The sequence below is a fragment of the Myotis myotis genome, unplaced genomic scaffold (assembly GCF_014108235.1).
Source record: "Myotis myotis isolate mMyoMyo1 unplaced genomic scaffold, mMyoMyo1.p scaffold_m19_p_20, whole genome shotgun sequence".
NCBI classification, from domain to species: domain Eukaryota; kingdom Metazoa; phylum Chordata; class Mammalia; order Chiroptera; family Vespertilionidae; genus Myotis; species Myotis myotis.
Window position 1 is genome coordinate 17,376,290 of NW_023416325.1, and position 19,963 is coordinate 17,396,252.

General features: G+C 61.4%; 1 protein-coding gene across 4 annotated transcripts in view; it reads right to left on the reverse strand.

Moving 5' to 3' along the window:
• RBM19 (RNA binding motif protein 19) overlaps positions 1-19,963 on the reverse strand; it is a 97,273-nt gene that overhangs the window by 27,462 nt on the left and 49,848 nt on the right. For all 4 annotated transcript variants that reach the window (XM_036353967.1, XM_036353966.1, XM_036353968.1 and 1 more), the window contains exons 22-23: positions 14,644-14,749; positions 4,162-4,282 (exon numbers count right to left, since the gene is read on the reverse strand). In XM_036353967.1, the coding sequence (XP_036209860.1) occupies positions 4,162-4,282; positions 14,644-14,749 (227 nt within the window). The remainder of the gene's footprint in view (positions 1-4,161; positions 4,283-14,643; positions 14,750-19,963) is intronic.

Genomic DNA, 19,963 nt, shown 5'->3' on the forward strand with positions numbered 1-19,963 from the left:
GTTCTAACAGCGCCTACTACGTGCCACACTCAGGGCTATGCTACCGTATACTAACAGAGCATTCCTCCTTGGCCTGGACCAACCAGAGTGCAAGAATGAGGGAACTGTTTTTGAGCCCAGAGGAGGAGGCAGGATGCATAGTGTCTGTGGCAGGTGGGTGGCCGTGCACCGGGAGCTTCACAGGCCCGTCTCCTTCACAGCCCACGATTCCCCTAATGAGGACGGCACCTGGTCCCATTGTACAGATGACAGAGCTGAGGCTGAGTGACGTAAGGGACAGCTACACACCCACTGATATGAAGACATGGTCCAGCAGGATGGCTAAGAGCCCAGGTCTGACTTCCGCCTCGGCTGGCCTCTAGTAGCTGGGTGGCCTTGGGCGAGTTATCTGCCCTCTCTATGCCTCAGTTTCCTCATCTTTGAAGCAGAGGGTAATGACTGTACTTACCTCCTAGGATTCTGCAGAATTTAGACCCATGAAAGGCTGTAGGTAGGATCTCACACGGAATAAGGCTTAACAGATGAAGGTTATCATAGCAATAATAATAATGATAACAACAACAATGTGTTATCTGGCCTAATGCACACTGAGCTGTCTGCCCACTGTGACGGAGGCTCATCACGGACCTCAGGGAGGAGAACGGCTGCTCACAGAGGCCGGGCCCCAAGTCACCAGTTAGTGGCTGGTCTGCTGGGGAAGCTGAGCCCCAGGCGCAGGGTGAACTTGGGGTAACGACGCTGACAATGGCCACAATGAGGGCTGAGGCGGGGACCAGCACTGACCCAGAGGGCAGCGAGGAGGCTGCGGTGTCACCGGCTAGCTTCCTGCCGGCCCTGCCGAATGGCTAAGATGCCGGCCTTTCATTCCAAGGCCCACATTCCACAGGGAGCCCTTTGTGTGGCTGAGCTGCTCAGGCCGGCAAATGGGGCTCAGGGCCCCCACCCGAGACCTGAGTGCCTTCCTGGCACAGCTCGGGCCGGGGCGGGACTGGGCACAGCTCCCATTGCCCCGAGTCTGCCAGGGCCTGGGAAGCTCTGAACAATGTGGATTTCGACACAAATGAGCCGGGCACTTTTCGCCACAGGGGAGGGGCAGAGCAGGGGGAAAGGGTCCAGCCAAGACGGCAGAAGGCCAGCAGCCCTGTTTTGAACATTCGAGGCTGCTGCAGGCACCTCCTGTTGCCTGAAGAGATCAAACAGACGAAGGGGTGGGTGGTGAGGGGGGCTGCTTCCAGAGCACCTGGACCCCTTCCCCGCAGCATCCGGCTGGGAACAGTCACCTGCGTGTGGGGCACCACAGCCAGCTGCGGCCACCACTGCTTGCTGGGTCACCCTGGCCAGTTACTGCGTCTCTGTCCCTTCAACTGTCCAATGGGAAGATTAAGGGCGCCCACCTCCTAGGGCAGGAGGGGAGGAGGGGACGGCCTGGGGTGCAGCGCCTCACTACTCTCACCTCCCCCCGCACGCCCTCCACGCAGCTTCTGCATCAGGGCTCTTCCTGCCACCACCCACCACCGGGGGATTCCTGTGGGGACGCTGTCCTCTCTCGCTGCTGGGAGGGGCTCAGAGCTGCTGGGAGCGCTCGCCTTTGGCACAGTTGGCCGGCTCAGAGCCGGCGGCCCTTCCAGCACCCAGGAGGGCAATGGCTCCGACACTCAGCACTGACCTCGGGGTGGCCCCACTCTGAGCCCGTCTCCGCCTGCACGTGCACCTCCAGGCTTCTACAAGGACATGTCAACTCTGAGGGCCACACGACACTTTCTGTTGTCACTTGTCACTTATTCTCTCCATTTCTGGAGGGAGCCTGCAGATTCTAGGCACAGGGCCCTGGTGAGTCAGGAGGAAGGAAGCCACGCAGGAGACACATCCCCCCAGATCTAATGAAGGCCAAGACCTCGGAAATGGCGTCGGCTGGCACAAGGCAGGGTGTGCGGGGGGCGGGGGGCTGAGGGGGAGAGGTAGGGGCTCTCATTGGTCTGAACCTCAAATCTCAGCTCCACCACTTTCCACCTGAGTCACGGCGGGCACATTGCTGAGCCTCTGTCTCTGGCCCCAGGGGGGAGGCAGCAGTGCCCACAGCTGTCGGCGAGATGAGACGAGCGCGCCCCATGCTGAGAGTGGCCCTGGCACAGAGCAAGTCGCTCACAAACGACACTGTCACCGGTTACTCCAACGCCCATGAAGCGGGGCTGACCGTGTCGTCTCACAGGGCTGCTGGGGATTATGGGCAGAGCACACGTACACGTCGGCCTTTGTTCCTGTATCACTGCATCTGCCCGGCCGGGTCTCAGCGGCGGGTGATGGGGCCGTGGAGACAGCCAATCCCACAGAAGCCTTCCGAGCGGGGAGGCAGTGGAGCTCGATTTATTGAAGGGGCTTCTCTCGGCCGCGGGGGAAGTGCTGAGCCTGCAGGGGTGGCGCGGGCCGGCAGAGCCCTTACACAAACATTTGCGAGGGGCATTGGGCCTGTCAATGCTGTCGATAGGACGGCTCTCTCTGTGGGGCGGGACGTGGGGGCTTATGAGATGTGAGCCAGTGACTGTGTGCGTAACCCCGATTTCTCTGGTTTCTTGTTCACTTCGGACAGACAGCCCAACCTGTGCCTGACACCATGCCAGGCCCGGGGGCCCAGGGAGGAACTGATCGGTGATGAGATGAGCATGACAGTCCCACTCCGGGGACAGAGATGGGAGAGCAGAAGATGGAGCAATCACTGATACCTGGGAGGGGGGGGGAGAGGGGCGGCTTTCTGGAGGAAGTGCCATTCGAGTGGGCCTGAAAGGCTGCATAGGCACTTGCCAGGTTACAAACAAAAATCCTGAGGGGCAAAGCATTCTCAGGAGAGGGAACAGCATATGCAAAGACCCTGAGTCCTACCAGGCTGGGCCCAGTGAACTCTGGGAGGCGTAGTGGGAGGCAATAGGCTAAAAGGTGCTGGGTCAGCAGAGGGGTTTTGTGCGGGGACGCAGTCCTGCATCGCTGTGACCTGCTCAGGTCTGCCCGCTGCCCCACAGGACCAGCGAGGCCACCTGGAAAGCTCACGGCTCCACGGAGCGACCTCCCCCAACCTGTCCCTAAGCTGTCTGATCTGGGAGGCCAAGTGTCACTGCTGGGACAGGAAACCATCACGTCCCCAGTGACACAGCTGCCGATGGGGGTGGGGATGGGGATGGGGACGGGACAGCTGCGGGGAGCAGTGCAGGGGCAGGAGCAATGGCTCGTCCAGGAAAGGCATTATGAGCTGGGCCACCACTGTCGGTGCTGGAACTCACTGGGGACAAAGGCAGCAGCCACGTGGGAACACCATGGGGGGGGGGGGGTAGCTGCAGGCAGACCACCCAGCTCCTTCACAAGACCAGCCCCCTGCCTTCACTGCCACCCCCGCAACCCCGTGTGTCAGGCTCATACCACCTTGGGTCCCTCTGCTCAGGCAGCCCTTTCATGGGTACAATCATACCCTGTGGGGAGGCCTTTCTGGACCTCTCACTCAAACAACGTGCCCAGCCTCTTCCACCCGGGCCCACAGCCCCACGGTCACTGCTGCACCCCAGCCTCTTCCACCCGAACGCACAGACCTGAGGTCACTGCTGCACCCCAGCCTCTTCCACCTGAGCCCACAGCCCCAAGGTCACTGCTGCACCCCAGCCTCTTCCACCTGAGCCCACAGCCCCAAGGTCACGGCTGCACCCCAACCCAAGGACAGGGCAGGTGCCCACTAAGCCTCTCTGGGGAGGGACTGAACAATCCGAGGCCACGTGACACCATGTGGGTAAGAGGTGAAATGCGGTGCTGTCACTGTAGGTCCCGCAGGAAGCAGATGGTCCTAAGATGGGGTAACGGCGGAGGGTCCCGCACAGGGGGCAGGGTGTAGGGAAATTGGCCTGAGAGGCCCCTGGGCCGCCAGCGGAACCTGGTGAGCGCTGGTGGAGAGGCCCTTGGAAAGGGAGCCTTTGTTGGGAGCCAGCCCACAAGCCCGGCAGGAAGGGAGGCAGGGTACACACCCTGACCCCACTCCTCTCCCCGACTTCCTGCCACATCTCCCAGTGACCCGACAGGAGCCAAAAGGGCACGACGGCCACCGAAGCCGTCCACACGGGCTGCCTCCCGGCACCGGCTCCAGGCCCACGGGTCAGGCAGCTATCCCGCAGCCCCGCCACTCACCGTGGAAGTGCTCAGCCGTCTTCCGCCGCAGGGCCTGCAGGGTCACCTCGGAGTCCGCCCACTCCAGCACCAGCCTCCGGCCGTACAAGTGGGTGCTGTGGCACAGGGCATTGAAGGCTCTCTGGGGACAGGACGAGAAATAAAATCCAGCGCGTCAGCTAAGCCCTGACCTGGAGCACTGCTTTCTGTCCTGCCGGCACTGCAGACCCAAAGGCCACCTCTGGCGCCTAGAACACCTCCCAGGAGAGGCATGCCAGCCGCTGGCACGTCTATTTCCTTAGTGGGTGACGTCCCCAGGCAGCGAGCTGCAAGGGCCCTGCAGTCAATGCTGCTGCCCGGGCCTGTCGTTGGGTCTGGCCAGGCACAGCGTCTTTCCCAGGGCATATCCCTTAACCTGCTCCCTCCACCCGGCTGCCAGGGGCAGCGCCAGGGAAGAAAGCCGAGTGCTGCCCGCATTCGATGGCGACCAGGCAGGCCCCTCATTTTCACGTGGGGCTCTGTCCCTCGCTGGCCCTGGCGATTCTGGCCATCTCTCTGCTGCCCTCCGCCTCCTCACTGCCCCCTCCTTCCCAGCCACCAGCTCCTACCTCAGCGGCCTGGGTCCAGCCCCGCGCTCTGCCCTCTCACTGTCTTCGCTCTTCGGACCCCCCCACTCTGCCCACTTCCCTCTTTTTGGTTTTTGTTTTGTGGCAGCTTTGAGATCTGGGTCACATGCCAGTCAATGGTCTCTACTAGTCACAGAGCTGCATGACCTCAAGCGCCACAACCAACCTTAGAGCTTTTCATCATCACCCCCCACCCCATGGAAGCCCCATGCTCACCAGCAGTCACCCCCACCCCCCACGCTCCCCAGAGCAGCAATCTACTTTCTGTCCCTGGTTTGCCTATTCTGGACGTCACACAAAGGGAATCACACAGAGCCGGCGAGTTTCTGTCAAACATCGCTGCGCTTCAAGCTAAATGGCGTGGGCAGGGCTCTCCCTGAAGCATCCCGGGGTACAGGGGCCACTGTGTTTCGTGGACAGGAGCCCGGAGTCCGGAGCCACCCTGCCTGGGCCCCGCGCGCCCTAACTTCTAGACCTTGACAAATAGAATGAATCTTCCTGGTCTCCGTTTCCTCATCTATAAAATGGGATGTTAATGGTTCTCCAGTCCCAGGGTTCTAGGGAAGATGAAAAAGACTTAACAGGCCCAGAAAGTGTGGGTGCAAACAGTCGGCGCTCATTAGGTGCTGTCCTCGCCGTGGCGTTGCTAGTGCGGACGTGCGGCCTGCGCACTCTCTGCAGAGGCCAGGCAGGCGCTGAGCTGGAGAGGCTGGCTCCCGGCTCGGCTCGTCAGCACAGGAGACCACAGCGGCCGCGGGGAGTTGCTGGGCAGCAGGACGCAGCATCTGCCAGGGAAGGAGGGCGGTGGGTGTGTCCTTCCTGCTTCTTAGATGCTTCGAGGAGGCAGCCTATAACCAGGAGGGTTCTGGCCCTCGACAGCAGCATGACCGTGAGGGGTGGGCCTGTGTCTCCCAAAGGGAGATCCGTGGAAACCCTAACCCCTCAGGCTGTGGGCCTGTTTGGAAACAGGGTCTTTGCAGGTACAGTTTTTTGTTAAGAGGAGGACATACTGGAACGGGGTGGGCCCCAAATCCAAGGACTGGTGTCCTCCTAGGAGCCGGCCTGTGAGGATAGAGGCTGGAATGCCGAGCCTACACGCCGAGGAGCTGGCTGGCGAGAGGCGCGGAGCGAGCATGGCACAGTCTCTCCCTCAGAGCCTCCAGGGGGAGCCGGCCCAGGACACCTTGATTGTGGGCCCCTGGCCTCTGGAACTGGGAGAGCAGACCATTCTGTTGCTCTACGCCACCCAGGCTGTGGGGTTTTGTTACAGCCCCTACGACAATGACACGGACCTGGGGAAGCCAGCTGCCCCTCTGAGCCCGTGTCCTCGTCCGTAGACAGGCTATGGTGGCACACAGCTATTCAGTAACAGCGTGTGCAAAGCTCGAGTGGAAGGCGGGTGGGGCCCGCGTCTTTCTCAAACCAGACATGTGGCCGATGGAAGGAATGCTTTGTTCTCCGCCATGCTTTTCCGAGAAGGGCCAGGTGCAGGAAACTTTCTCTCTCCCTTTTTTTTTTTTTAACTTTAATTTAAAAAACTCTCTGTGACTGCCAGCAGAGCCTCTGCGTTCCTTTCCACGAGGATATAAACGTGCATCTGGACTCCGAGCCGAAATGGCCCATTCAGAGCTTTACAACACATGCGCTCTCAGCTGGCGAGGCAGGGAAACAGCCTGATGGGAGCTGGGGTTTGAGACGGGGGAGAGATTGGTCGGGAGCTGGCGCGGCGGGTACTCCATCCTGGCGCCAGGGTCCCTGAGGAGCTGCAGTTCCAGGTTCGCAGGCGGGTGGGCGGCCGAGTGTATCTGGTGGGAGCTGAGGGAACTTGGATAAAACAGCAGAGCTGGGAGGGCCCGGCGAATGCCCAGACGCGACCTCTCTGACCCCAGCCGTCAGACGTCTGATCCCCTCTCACCCTTGGAAACCCAGTCTCCATCCCCGTGTCACACAGACCCTGGAGAGGTCTCATTCGCTGGAGTTGCTGAAAATTCCCTGTTGGCCTCCCTCTGATAGAACCCCTCTCCAACTTTCACCTCCCTTTCTTCGTTAGGGCTTTTCACAGCAGGTACGATTGGGGGCTCGCGACCTGAGCCACTTTGGTTCAAATCCCGGCCCTACCACTTATGAACTGTGTGGTCCTGGGTAAGCTGCTTACCCTCTCTGAGCCTCAGTTTCCTTATGTGCCAAAGAGAGGAGGCAGCGAAGGATGGGCGGGAGGATTTGATGCACTAACACCTGGGAGGCCGCCTGGCACAGGGTAAGCCACTGAGCTGGCTGTTATTGTTCCTATGCTGCATGCCCGCCACTTCCCATCACCACCTACGGAGCAGGAACAATGGCAGGCAGGACACAAAAGCCCTTTTGTATGTGAGGTCTGAGCACAGTACGGGGGTCTCTAGGAACAGCCATTACCTCTCCTCGCAGGAGTCAGGTTAACACGAAATCAGGCTGCAGTCCTACGTGCCCACTGCCTGGTGGCGGGAATGTGGCGGCCTCACAGTGTCACAGGCGGCGAGGACAGTGACTCAGGCTAAAATCGGGTAATCAAAGTCACTGCATCTTATTAAAAGAGCCTGGTGAGTGTTTGTCCTATTTGAGGCATTCGAGGAGGGGTGTGTGTGTGTGTGTGTGTGTATGAGGAGAGACACAGACATGGGCGGGTGCGGGGATGCACTGTGGTACCTGGGGGGTCCTGGGCACAGCAGAGGCACAGTGCAGCCCCAGCCTCTGGCCTGAGGTCCAGCAGCACCTTCCTCTCGGCCTCTGGGCTACACCTGATGCACTGAGACCCATGCCACCTTCTCCCCGGAGACAGAGGTCTGACCTCGGTTCCGGCACAGCGCACCTCTGCCGAGTCGGCCAGCACCTCAGAGGCTCGGTGGGTAGCGCGGGGCTGTGTGTCCCAACAGAGGAAGTGGAGTCAGACGACTTGGCCCTGGTGTCTCTCCAAATCCTGCTTCCACTGCCTGGTTTCCTCCCTTGCAGCCCAAGGGCCTTCGCTGGCTGTGGGCCATGGATGTCCTGGGTTCCAGATCCCTACGCACATGGCCTCCCCTATGCACGAGGACTAACACGATTCCCCATGTCACCAAAGGAGAAACTGAGGCACTGGCCCCGTCTGCGCACGTCAGCCTCCTGCTTCCTTCCCCTTCCCGCTCCATGCACTCATCTCCCGGCTTCTCAGTGCTCTTCCTCTGGACCATCTGGGGGCAGGTTCTGCTTCCTGACCCAGATGGCGGCCTGAAGTGTCTGCCTCGGCCCAGGGCAGATGGCCTCCCACCTCGGATAGCAGGTCTCGTGCCCCGGCCCCGCTCAGAGGTGTGAGGCCGGCAGGGACTGCTCTGCGCTTCCAGCTGGTGTCGAGCTGCCCATCCAGTTCTCTGGCTCGGTGGTCCCGGAATCACACCTCTTTGATCTCCTCTGACCTGAGCCACCAACTAAGGACCCCCCGAGCCCTCGCCTCAGCTGCCTTTCCCGCTTTCCCCGGGAGGAGACCTGCCGGGGGCTCGGCTGTGCCCAGCCTGGCAGCATCTCTCCAGAACAGGGAGGGCCCTGGACGGCTGCCAGCATGGCGCGGCCCGACCTTTCCATAGCTCTCCCTGGAGACAGACCTCCTCCCTGGCAACAAAGGCCCATTGGATGCCCTTGGCAGGACTCCCGTCCCAGGGCCGTGGCTCTGGGCAGAGCCGAGGACGGGCCTTCTGTCTTTCCAAGTCCAGGGCGCCCTCTCGGCCCCTCCTGCTCTGTGTCTTGCAGACGCCAAAGCCACCTGAACACGGACAGTGCCAACCTGTCCCAAGCCATCTGTGCCCTCATCGCCTGGAGGAAACGTGACCTAAGCCGCCAATGACCACGTGCGCCCACGAGCCCACGAGCTGCTGGGCACCTTCCCTGCCCAGCGGGCAAAGAACCGGGGCCTGTGACTGCTGGGAGGAGCCTGCTGCCTCGGGATGCTGGGTCCTGTGCTCTCAGGGACCGTCCTTCTCCTCCTGCCCCCACACCTGCACACAGGCCCTGGGCCCTCCTGCAGCTGTTGCTGGCCCCACAGGGCTGGAGCTGGGAAGAGGCGGGTCCTGGAACCCGTGGGGCTCTTTGCACAATACTGGGTGACTGACCGTGCACCCCCACTTGGCACCCTGTTCCACTCAAGGCGTGATCCCGTGGAGCTGAGGGCAAGCTTCTGAGAGAAACACCCAGGGCCCCACGTCCAGGCTGTTGTGCCTAAAATCTTCAGATAAACAGCGGTCTCTTCCATTCAGTTATCCCTCCATCCCCTCAGCTCAATCAATTCAACTCAACATCCTGAAGCCCTGCTGTGAGCCAAAGACCAAAACTGGGGATGTGAAGGGGACATCACCTCTGACCTGTGGGAGATAAAAGAGGACCAGTCCCAGGGAGCCCAGGTCCCGCTGGGGAAGGAGGGCCACCTGCTCATCTGAGGAGGGGGCTTGTCCTGATCCGGGTTCCCGGCCAGAGGTGCTGGCTGAGCCCGAGCCTCTGCCCTGAAATCCAAGGCTCAGGTTCCAGCACATTCTCTGTTCACCCCGAGGCTCCGACGCCTGCACAAAACCTGGGTGAGGCGCACACCCAGCACCCGTTCAGAGAAGCGGGACAAAACCCCACACCCTGACTTTGCTTCCAGTTACTGTTTTGGGAACAAAGAACTACCGATACCCGGGCTTCAGCCACCACCTCCAACCCGCGGGGCCCAGCACCCGCTGCCTCCACTTCCCTGGTGCTGGTGCGCGGCCTGTGAGGCCCTTCACGCAGCTCTGCTTCTATCTTCTCCATCGCCACAAGGGACAGCGTGACCACTTCCTGTTGTGCAGATGAATGACCTGGGCTGGGGACATGGAGTCCCCTGTCCATGGTCACGCAGCTGGAAGGAGGCAGCTGACTCCATAGGCCACGCTGCTAACCGCTGCGTGGCTGCCCAGGGATGACACCCCACAGGCCCCTCATTTCCACCGGCCGTGTCCCCGTCAGACCCCAGCCGCCTCCCCACAGCCCCATGGAGACCGCGCTCTGTTCCCTCCTTGCAGTCAACTAAGCAAACGCGTGTGCTGCACGCTCGCCACTGACCATCTGGTGGCGATCACCGTTCACTGCGCCTTTCCGCGGCCAGCGCTGCGTAAGCACCCATGTCTGGCTCACTTATCCCAATCACGCCTGGTCCATGGACTCTACAAGGTGAAGGCCACAGGCCTAGAGAGCCTAACGGGGGCCCCATCAGGGTGCCCAGCATCACCCCCACCGGGATGGGCCCGGCCCTGTGTCCGCATCCGCCCCTAGAAGCATCCAAAAGTGAGGCATGAGGAAGGCGACATTCACTGTGCGACCTGCAATTACAGCTGTGGTTGTTTACCACGGTGAGAATAGCTCTGGCTGCCAACGCCGACCGCCATCACGTCTCCCTACTGCCGGCTCCCCCCAAGTGTTTATTTAAGCCAACACATTGCTCTGCTAATTGGATAACATTCCATGTGAAAATAGACCTTTTAAAGCAACAGCGGCGGCGGCAAATAAAAACAGCTGCAACTGCAGAAGTACACAGCGGGGTGGGCTGGGGAGGAAGAATTAAAGGCGCGTGCATGGGAAGAGGGGGTCTTCTGGTGTCCGGCTGCAAGCCTGCTCTCTGCATTCCTTCCCTTCCCTGTCGCCCTTCCCTCTGTCCTCTACGACCAGCCTGCTCTGTGAGAAGAAAGGAGGCGGTGGCTTCTAAACGGAATCCCAGTGGCTATTGGTGGCTTCTCGGCCAATGGGAATGGGCACACCGGGCTGGGAACCCCAGGTCACCTGCCCAGGTAGGATTCTGCTGCAGGGATGCCCACTCCTCCTCTGGAGGCCGGGATGAGCTGCCACTCTGGGCCTGATCCCAAGAGATGTTTTAAGGGACAATTCTGGGTTTTCTTCCAAACTGTCGGCAAGTCCTTTTCTTTGGGAAACGGGTGGGGCTGGGTGAGAGGTGATGGGGGTGCTGGAACGAGGAGGGGCCGGTCCACAAGCTCAGTGGATAAATGGATGAAGGGAGGGAGGAGGCCCTGCATTCATGGGCTTGGAGTCAGAAGGTGGTAGATGGTTTCTCAGCCCTGCCCGGCTCTGGCTGTAGGACCCTGGGGTAGTGACTGCACCCCTTCGAACCTCGGTTTTCCCATCTGTCATATGGCTCCCCACCTCCCATCTCCTAGACTCCCTGGAGGGTTAAAAATTACACATGCAGATCGGGCTTTTAGGAGTTGATAGCTTTTATCAAAGCCAAGATGCTGCCCTTCCAGAAACATCATCCGCACCCAGGGACCACGTGGCTGGCGCCTTAGACACTGCGGACAGCCACGCATGTCCGCGCAGACCAGGGCACCGGGAAGGTTCGAGTCCTTGACTTCCTGTCTGTCCTCGTCCACCTTTGCCCACCCCCGCTTCTCTCCACCATGCGGGGAAGGTTCTTTGGAAAATGCTGGACCATCACACCTGGGGGAGGACGCCCACTGCGTGGGACATCGGGCTGAGCCTGTGCCCAGGGCAGGTTCACAGGGCGTGGTGCAGATGCAGCTTAGGGAAGGCTCAGAGAATCGCGGAGGGACTTCTGCAAACCTCCCGCCCAAGCCCAGGGCTGCTGCTGGCTGGGGCAAGACACTGCGTGTGTGGTATCCATGCCGGGTTCAAAGCCGCGCCGTCGGCCGTGGGAGCCTCTGGCTATTGTAGTCAGTTGCCTGGTTACTCTGAGCTGGGCCCCAGCAGCCCCTTGCGGCCTGTGCTAGAATCCTCTTCCTGTTTCCAGGTGTGTCTCGACCCGAGGGGCTTCCCAGATAACAGAGCTCCCCACGAGGTGTGGGTGGAACACGGGTCATGGAGCAGGGTCAGAAGACTCAGACTCCCTGAGGGCGGGGGCACGCAGATGACACCTGCTTGGGGCCCAGCAGAGGCGGTGGGGCCAGGGGACTGACAGGTGCCAGGGAGACAGCCCACATCTGGGTTCAGGCCGGCCCGGCCCTGCCCAGAAACCACTGCTTTCCAGACTCGAGGTTCCACAATCAGCTTTACTCCTTCCCTACGTCTCCCCCGGATCATCTGCTCATCCATCCCTCTCGTCCTTTCTTCCCCTCCTCCCTCCCTCCCATCTGAGGACTGCGTGAGGCCCCCACAGGAGGCTCACAGCTCCAAGTTCAAGTAGGTGCTGAAGCCAAGAGTGACCGATCGCCTATCTTCCCGTGATGGGAAATGGGGGTGAGGCCTGAGGGGAGGGGGGTGGCATCGAACCCCGGGGAGGTTTCTAAAGGTCGCTTTCCTGGAGTGCTTCCAAGAGAGGAAGGCCACCCCAAGGACCCGGGGCCCACGGCCCACAGAACCGCCTCTGCCAGCCCCGCGCGTCCCAGCATTCCTCCTGCGAAGGCAGAAAAGATCCTCGAGGTTTCTGCTCAACGTCTCCTCGCAGCATTGCTCACCCTCTTGTAACTCGCACCCACTCTCGAGCTAACTAGATATTTACCATATTCACAACTCCATTCACCAGGAGGCAGTGCGCGCCTCCGGGTCAGTGGAGAGCGCTTCGTGCTCCACTCGGAAGACAATCAGGCCCTTCAGGCAGGCGGGGAGAGCCAGGCGGCTTCCCAGGAAGCAAAAAGAGCACCAGGAGCTTCGCAGGAGAGACGCTTCGTGGGCCAGGCTTTGCAGAAGGCCGCTTGCTCGGTGGCGGCACAATGGGTGCCCGCACAATGGTGACAGGGAAGAGCCGCTGCTGGGCTGGCCGGGCCTGAAACTGCCTCCCAGCCAGGCTGCCACCTGCTGGAGGCGAGGGGCTGTGGGGTGAGTCCTCACTCCCCTGGTGCCCTTCCTCCTGGAGCCCAGAGTGGGTGGCAGGGAAGGATGGAGGGAGGAGCCTGTCCACACAGCACCAGATGCTGGGATGGGCCTTGGCAATCACATCCGCAGCCACTCGGGCACACGCCCTGCCCTGCCCACCTGAGAGCCCCCCACTTTCTGTTCTGATGACGACCGCGACCTGGCCGTGGGCCCATGAAATTTCAAGACGGGGAGCCTGTGCGGGGTCTAACCCACTGGGCCTGCAAGCCGCGCCCATCCCGGAGAGGCCGAGTGTGGAGGATGGCTCCCTCCGCCCCCTTTTCAGATCATCACCGTCCGCACCGGCCCCCTCCTCCTCACAGCTCACAGGCAGAGCTGCTGGGGCCAGCCCTGTCCTAAGAAAGTCACCTCACCCAAAGCTCCCGACACCTGGAGGAGGAAAACCCTACCACCGCTTCAGAAGGGGAAAGCGAGGCACACGCGAAATAAGCCACCTGCCCAAGCTCACAGGGCAGGGGAGCGGCAGCACGAGGATCCGAACTCGGGCAGCCTAGCTTCAAGGTCTGCGCTCCAGCAGGGCCCTGGCACTGGCCCGCGCACGAAGGGCCGGCCAGCCCTGAAGGGACCTGGCTGGCGGAAACGGGGAGGAAACAGCCCGCCTGTGTGCCAGGCCCGGTGCCAGGTTTCATGGGCACCGTCTGCCTTCACCCTGTGAGGAGCACCTGTTATCACTGCTGTTTGACAGGTGAGGAAACTGAGGCGCGGGGCTAGGAAAGCTGAGCGCCGGTGCTCTGGACGGCTGTGCCGGCTCCTGGGCCGAGGCCGGGCTGGTGCACGCGGCAGTGCTGCCTGCCGTCCCTGCGGCCACTGCGGGAGGCGAGGGAAAGGCTGCCAGCAGAGAAGAAAGAGGAGCAGATGTCTGGACAAACGTGGCCACGTGTCGACAAAACAGGCACTTGAGCTCAAGACACGGAGACAAAGGTGGCTGGCAGCCTCCCTGAGGTCCCGCGGCGCCCTCTCTGCCTGTGCGTGTTCCCAGGGCCCACAAAGGCCGCAGCTGTGTCTGAGGCGTCACCTTCGCTCCACCCACTGGGCCGCTGGCAACACCAACTTGCTGAAGGCTGCGGGGTGCAATCCCGGCAAACAACCGGCTATTCTTGGAGGTGGGGGGTTCGCAGCCATTAGCGAGACCCGGACGAGGCTTTATCGCCGGGAGCGGAGAGATGCCGCCCGAGGCACAGGCTCCGGGAGAGGACAGAGGACAGCGCCACCACCACCTCCCAGGGACGCTGACCTGGTCTGGCCAGGACAGTGACCGCTGACACAGCTGGAACCCCAGGCCCAGCCGCTGCCCCCATCTGCTGGGCCAGGCAGCACCAGTCCGTTCCCACCACGAGAATAAAGCCCGAGGCTGCACCACACCCCAATCCAGAGGCTGCCCTGCTTAGAGCGGAGGGCGTTTTGTGTCTCCAGGGAGCCTGGAGGGAGGCTGGGCTGCAACCAGCTCAAAGCCGAAGCCCCAGCCACCAGGAGGGAGGAGGGAAGTGGGAGGAGGAAGAAGGAAGAAGGGAGGAGGGAGGAGGAAGGAGGAAGGCGGGAGGAGGGAAGAGAGGAGGAAGAAGGGAGGAGGGAGGAGGAAGGAGGGAGGTGGGAGGAAGGAGGAGGGAAGAGAGGAGGAAGAAGGGAGGAGGGAGGAGGGAGGGAGAGATGGGACCCCCAGGTCCCACTAGGGTGCCTTGGAGTCTCCTTGTCAAGAGCTGCCCCTGGGGCCCTCTGCACTCTGCACAGCTCTCTGCGCTGCCCACTGGGGAGCACGACCAGGCGCTTTCTGTCTGACCTGGGAGGCCCACTCACAGGCCCACTTTGTATCCCAGGTCCCTGCATGGAGACGTGGGGGAGGCAGGAAGGGGACACAGAACTGTGCCTTTCTCTAAACACAAAACCCGGGGCCTTTTCTCCCCAGACACCATGCAAATTAGCAGGGTTGGGGGGCAGCAACAAAGAGAGAAACCACAGAACTCTGCTGCCCCGCCTACAAAAGGCCCAGAAAGGAGAGGTGGTGGGCGGGGCCCCTCACCTTGGCGTCCTGCTTGGTGAGGAAGTCCACGAAGCCGAACCCCCGGTGCGCGCCCGTCCCGGTCATCTTCTTGGGCAAGCGGACGGTCTTCAGCTCCCCGAAGGTGCTAGAAAGGAAGGCACACAGGGCAGTTTCAGAATGGAGGGCTGCCCAGGGGGAGGAGCAGGCTGATGCTCACAGGCTCGGTGCCTCCCTGCAGGAGAGGGAAGCGCGGGCGGACACACACAAGCACGCGCACACGCCTCGTGCCAGCTCCCGACCGGCCTGCGCGCCAGCTCAGGGTACCAGCGGCCTTCTCCTCCAGGCCCGCCACCACGCTGGGCACAGGGGGAACGAGCAGGCTGAAGAAGCTAACGGACAACACTCGGCTCCTCTCTGACAGGCCGGCACACCCCATCCTCCCCTGGCCCACGGGGTGTCCAGCCCGGTACACATGTGGCCAAATGCGGAGGCGAGGGCTGCTTGTGTGTGCCAGCCGAGGCTCCGCACGGGGTTGGGGTCGTCTCCCGCCCTGAACCCACCCCATGACGGAGCTCTGCATTGAACAAGGCCGGGCCTGGGACGTATCCTCAGTGCAAGACGCCGGAATGACACACAGCGACTCCCTCCCTCTAAGCCCCTGTCCCCTCCCCCTGCACGTCCGTTCTGATGTCTGCTAAGCCGGTCAGGCAGCGCTCTGGGCGAGGAGGCGGCTCGGCTCCAGAGGGGATCAAGCAGGTAAACAGGCGGGGACCAGCCCCGGCCCGCCTGTCCTCCCGCCTAAACCTCAGAAATCCCCGGACAAAAGCATCGGGCCACTGTTCCTTCTCCCTCCCACATGCCCTGCCCCGTCCTAATGCCCATTTATCAAATGCACACGTGCAAACTGCTGCCGGTAAATATTTAATGTGCCCGGCATCGGAGGAGAATTATTTTGTATTTGAAAATCTCTGCACACTTGATGGCGCCCGGGCACACAGACACATGGCGGTCGAGGAGGCTTTGGGGCCAAAGACCGAGCGGGTAAAAAACACGGTAAAGGCCGTTTGCTCTGGCGAAACGATATAAGCTGAATCCGAGCGTTAACCCGCGGCCCTGCCAGCATGACCAGGCATCTGCCAGCCCAATTTCCCAAGTCAGGACACTGTGTAAATGCGGCATGATGAGTCCTCGGGATGAATCTGCACGTCCTCGCGGAGCTGTGCCGGCCGCGCCGCTCCCCCCGCCTGGCGCCTGTGTGAACAGGAGACAGAACCCAGAACCGGGGCTGCTGGTGCCGAGGCCAGCCTCCTGGGAGGGGAGGGCTGGCGCGCACGGGCAGCGGAGCCCTGTCAGTCTTCCTGGCCCATGTGGAGGGGGCGGGTTGGGGCTCAGAAGCCGGGCAGGTGGGGACAGGCAAGAAGATGATGTGACAGCTGAGAAGCCAGGCCACAAACCCTGCTTTATTCTGCCACCTAAAGGCAGCCGCGGCCCATGACAGACAGGCTGCCTCTTCCTCCGTGGAGCCCGGCCTCCAGGCCTCTGCCGGGCTGGCCTGGGCAGGGGCTAGGGGTGGCTGAGGTTCCGTCAGAGCCTTCAGATAGAGGGGCCTGGGCTCCAGTTCTTCAGAGAGCCATAGAGAAGCAGGCACGGAGGGTCTGATGGCCTTGAGGGCGGAGTCTGCGAGCATTCACACCTGGTGTGAGGAGGCTGACGGGCACAGGGAGGCCTCAGAGAGACCGCCTATGTGCCCAGGCCATACCAGGTTCGGTATAGGCACGTCCCAGACAACCTGTGGGTGTGCTGGTCTCTCCACCCGCTTCCCACCCCACCCCAGGCTCCGGGCTCTTTCAGGCCCTGCTTCCTCACTACCCGCCCGCCAGGAGCAGCCTGTGCTGATGGGCTGTGGACGCCTGTGCAGCTCTCTGCCTTCCCCTGGGGCTGGGACCCGCTCTGCCACAGGAAAAATCACGCCGTCTTGTTTCTCACGGGGCCTGCAGCAGGGAGACCAGTGCCTGGATCAGCGTGGACGCCTGGCAGTATTTTTGAAATGAACCAACATGCAAACAGTAGCCCTAAGGGCAGGCACGACCCCTGGTACATTACGCCTGTGCTCACTCAGAGCGCTGTCATGAGGGTTACCTGAAACAGGCCACGGGCCACGTTCGAACAGCACGAACGCTAATGATCAGAGTTACCATCCCATTTTACAGATAAAGAAGCTGAGGCTCAGGGAGGCAGCAGTTCTCGTTAGTAAGTGGCAGGGCCAGAATGTGAATTCGGGGGTGTCTGATGCTGAGCTCCCTTTATGCTGCGCCCGCTTCACCCCTCAGTTACCTGGAGGGGACTGGTCCCTTTCAGGAATGGGGAGGCTAGGAATGCCCTGAGGGCTCTCTGAGGGGTCCAGTGACTTGTCTGAGACCCCAGGACAAGGGAGGCTGACCAAGCCCAGTTCCTCCCACCCGCACCGTGGACAAACCTCCTGCCTCTGCCCACGGCCATAGTCCTGACCCTTGATGGTCTCACAGCCTCTGCCCAGATCTCCTCTCAGCCCTCTCATTGCTGGTGAGCAGCCTGTGTGTGTGCATGTGAGAGAGAGAGGGACAGGGGAGAGGGGAGAGGAGGAGAGAGAGGGAGAGAGACTGAGAGGTTAATTCCTCCCTCTCTGCAGCACACGGCAAGCTGTGGATGCTCCGTGCATGGTAAGCAGCTCGGGGTCCGGAGAAAGGCGAGGGAAATAATTAAAAGGTGGAGAATAGAGCTGATGAGGAGAGGCTGGAGGAACCATGCTTACGTGGCCTGGGGAAGTGGCACTGAGAGCTCGGGGGGCGGGGGGGGGAGTGACAGAGGGGTACCGTGTATCCGGGGGGATGGTGGGCAGGGATCAGAAGTGAGGGGGTCGGGTGGGGGAGGATCATAGCCCGTCTGGGGTTTGCAGGCAGATATCTGCCCGGCAAACGAAAGGCTGTGTCCCATTATTCTTCAGGGGCTCAGGGAGGCTGATGGGAGCTTGCCCCCTTCTGTCTGGGAAGGGACAGGAGAGAGCTGGGACCCACGGAGCAGCAGGAGATCGGGGTTAGATCTCGGAAGGACTTCCCGAGGCTGTGAAACCGTGAAATGAAGGGCTGGGATGTGAAGACACCACCACTGCTGCCGTCACCCCGGGGCCCAGTGATGGGGGCTGTGATGGGCTGGGGCTTTTCAACGTACTGTTTCCAGGCACAGTGACTGGGGGCAGTAGTGAGACCCTCTAATTTTACAGGTGAGAAAACCAAGGGCCAGCGAGGCCATGTGACCCGCCAGGCCCCGGGCTCAAACCTGCCGTGGCTTCCCTCCGGGAGCCAGGACCAGGCCGGCGTGGAAGGCTTTGGATCCTGTATGAGCGTGTGGGGTAGTATTAGGGTGCTGCTAGTGATCTGAGAGCGAGAGAATTAAAATGGGGAGAAAGGAAGGGTTGGGGGAGACAAAAAAATCGATGAAGTACCTTTAGCTCCTTGGAGATGAGCGATATATAAATCTACCAGCCACTATTAAGGCTCTCATCTGACAGCCAAGCCCGCGGAGCCATTTTAAGTGGCTCTGGGGGGAAGTTGTGTGTGGACTTCGTGTCCTGGGAGCCGAGGCCGCCACGGGTGAGGCCGGCAGGGCCCGGAGAGGGAGGACACCGCAGGCACCCAGGACTCCTCCCCGAGCCCAGACGCCGCCGCTTGGGGAAGGAGACACGAGACCCGCACACTCCCCACTGTGTAGATAATAGAAACCACAAAATAGCAATTACTGTATCAGAAGCTGTGAATAAAAGGGACACACCGGGCTTTTAAACATGGCCCTCCTTCCCTCCCCCACCACGCTCACACTTCAGTAACGAACTCACACCTCACTTTTCCAATTATTTCATTCACCTCGGGTTCACCAATTACTCCCCCACGCCGCGGCCCGCCCCCTCCGCCACGCCGAGCGCGCATGACTGGTGGCGGATTTGTGGGTTTCCAACAACTGGCGTTTGTGGTCACGTTTCTAATTTCTTCCGAGGTGTGTGCAGATGGTGGGGTGAGGGGCAGGAGGGAGTGGGAGGGGGCGCCGAGGTGCAGCGCCGGGCAAGCCAATTACGCCAGCCTCATAAACAAGTCTGGGCGTGCAAATCGTGTTTGCACACAGCCCGAGTGCAGGCACGTCCGCGTGAGAGCCCTGCGTGCAGGCGGGCCTCCTCCCCGGTGTGCTGTGCACCTGTCCCGGCCTGCAGCCCTGGATGGCAACGGCTCTGCTACCAAACAAGGGATGGCTCATCCTCTCTCCTGGATGGAAATGACGGGTCAGGGGCAGGCAGCGAGGGGGGAGGGGCCAGGGAGGCAGAGAGAACCCTCGGGGATGCCGAGTCCAGGCTGGGCGGCGCCCTACCCCCTGGCCCGCAGCTGACACCAAGTGGGGGTCAGGCACACGGGGAGCCCAGGCTGTGCTGCTCCCGGGACATCGTCCTTATCACTCTCCCGTCGGGATCCGTGAGGGCACCCGGTCCCAGCAGGAGTGCGGGGTCCTGTGGGGAAGTCTGGGCACGACTTCCTCCCACCCGCTTCCGCCGGGACCGGAGTCAGATAACAGTGTGGTCTGCGCAAGGCAAAGGGGAGGTTTGCTAAGAATCAACGATGGCTCCTTTCTGTTCCTTCCCCAGGTAAGAAAAAGCCAAATCTCTTGGCATGAAAATGCCTTTCACATATGCTAGGAGTTTCTAACACACAGCGCACACATGTAACATAAAACCAAGGCCCAAAGCAGGCATGTGCTTCCTCCAAGGTCACCTGAGAGGCAGCACCTGCCACAGGGGTGACTTGTCCAAGGTCCCACAGGTGATAAGGAGCCGAGCGGGGCCCCAAGTGAGGGTCTGTCCCTGAGCGGCTGCACGGTGCCAGACGTCAGCCTTGTGCTCAGGCGACCCTCACCTCGGGGAGGAGCAGACAGTGGCCCCTCAGCCCCAGAGACACAAGAGGACTTCGGGATAAAGCCACTCATCTCAACTGCCAACGGCTACGGCCGGGGGCTTCCGATCTCTGCGCACTTCTGCCCGCCCCCCCCATGCTCACCACCCTCGGGGGGGGGGTCCACCCCTGAACCCACAGGCAGGGGGTAGTCCCACTGGGTGAATGAACGTGGCAGGTTGGCAGAGGCTTTGCCCAGTGTCCTATCCCAGGTCCCCTTTCTTTACAGAGTGGCCATGTGGCCAAGGGCCCCGGTGGAGTGGACAAACCTCTGCCTCCCTCGGTGACAGGTGAGTGGGGAAGGCTGGGGCACAGGACCCGCTGTCCAACTCCCCCACTTCTGCGATGCGGACACACAGGAAGGCAGCCTCGCCCAACCCTCCAGCCTC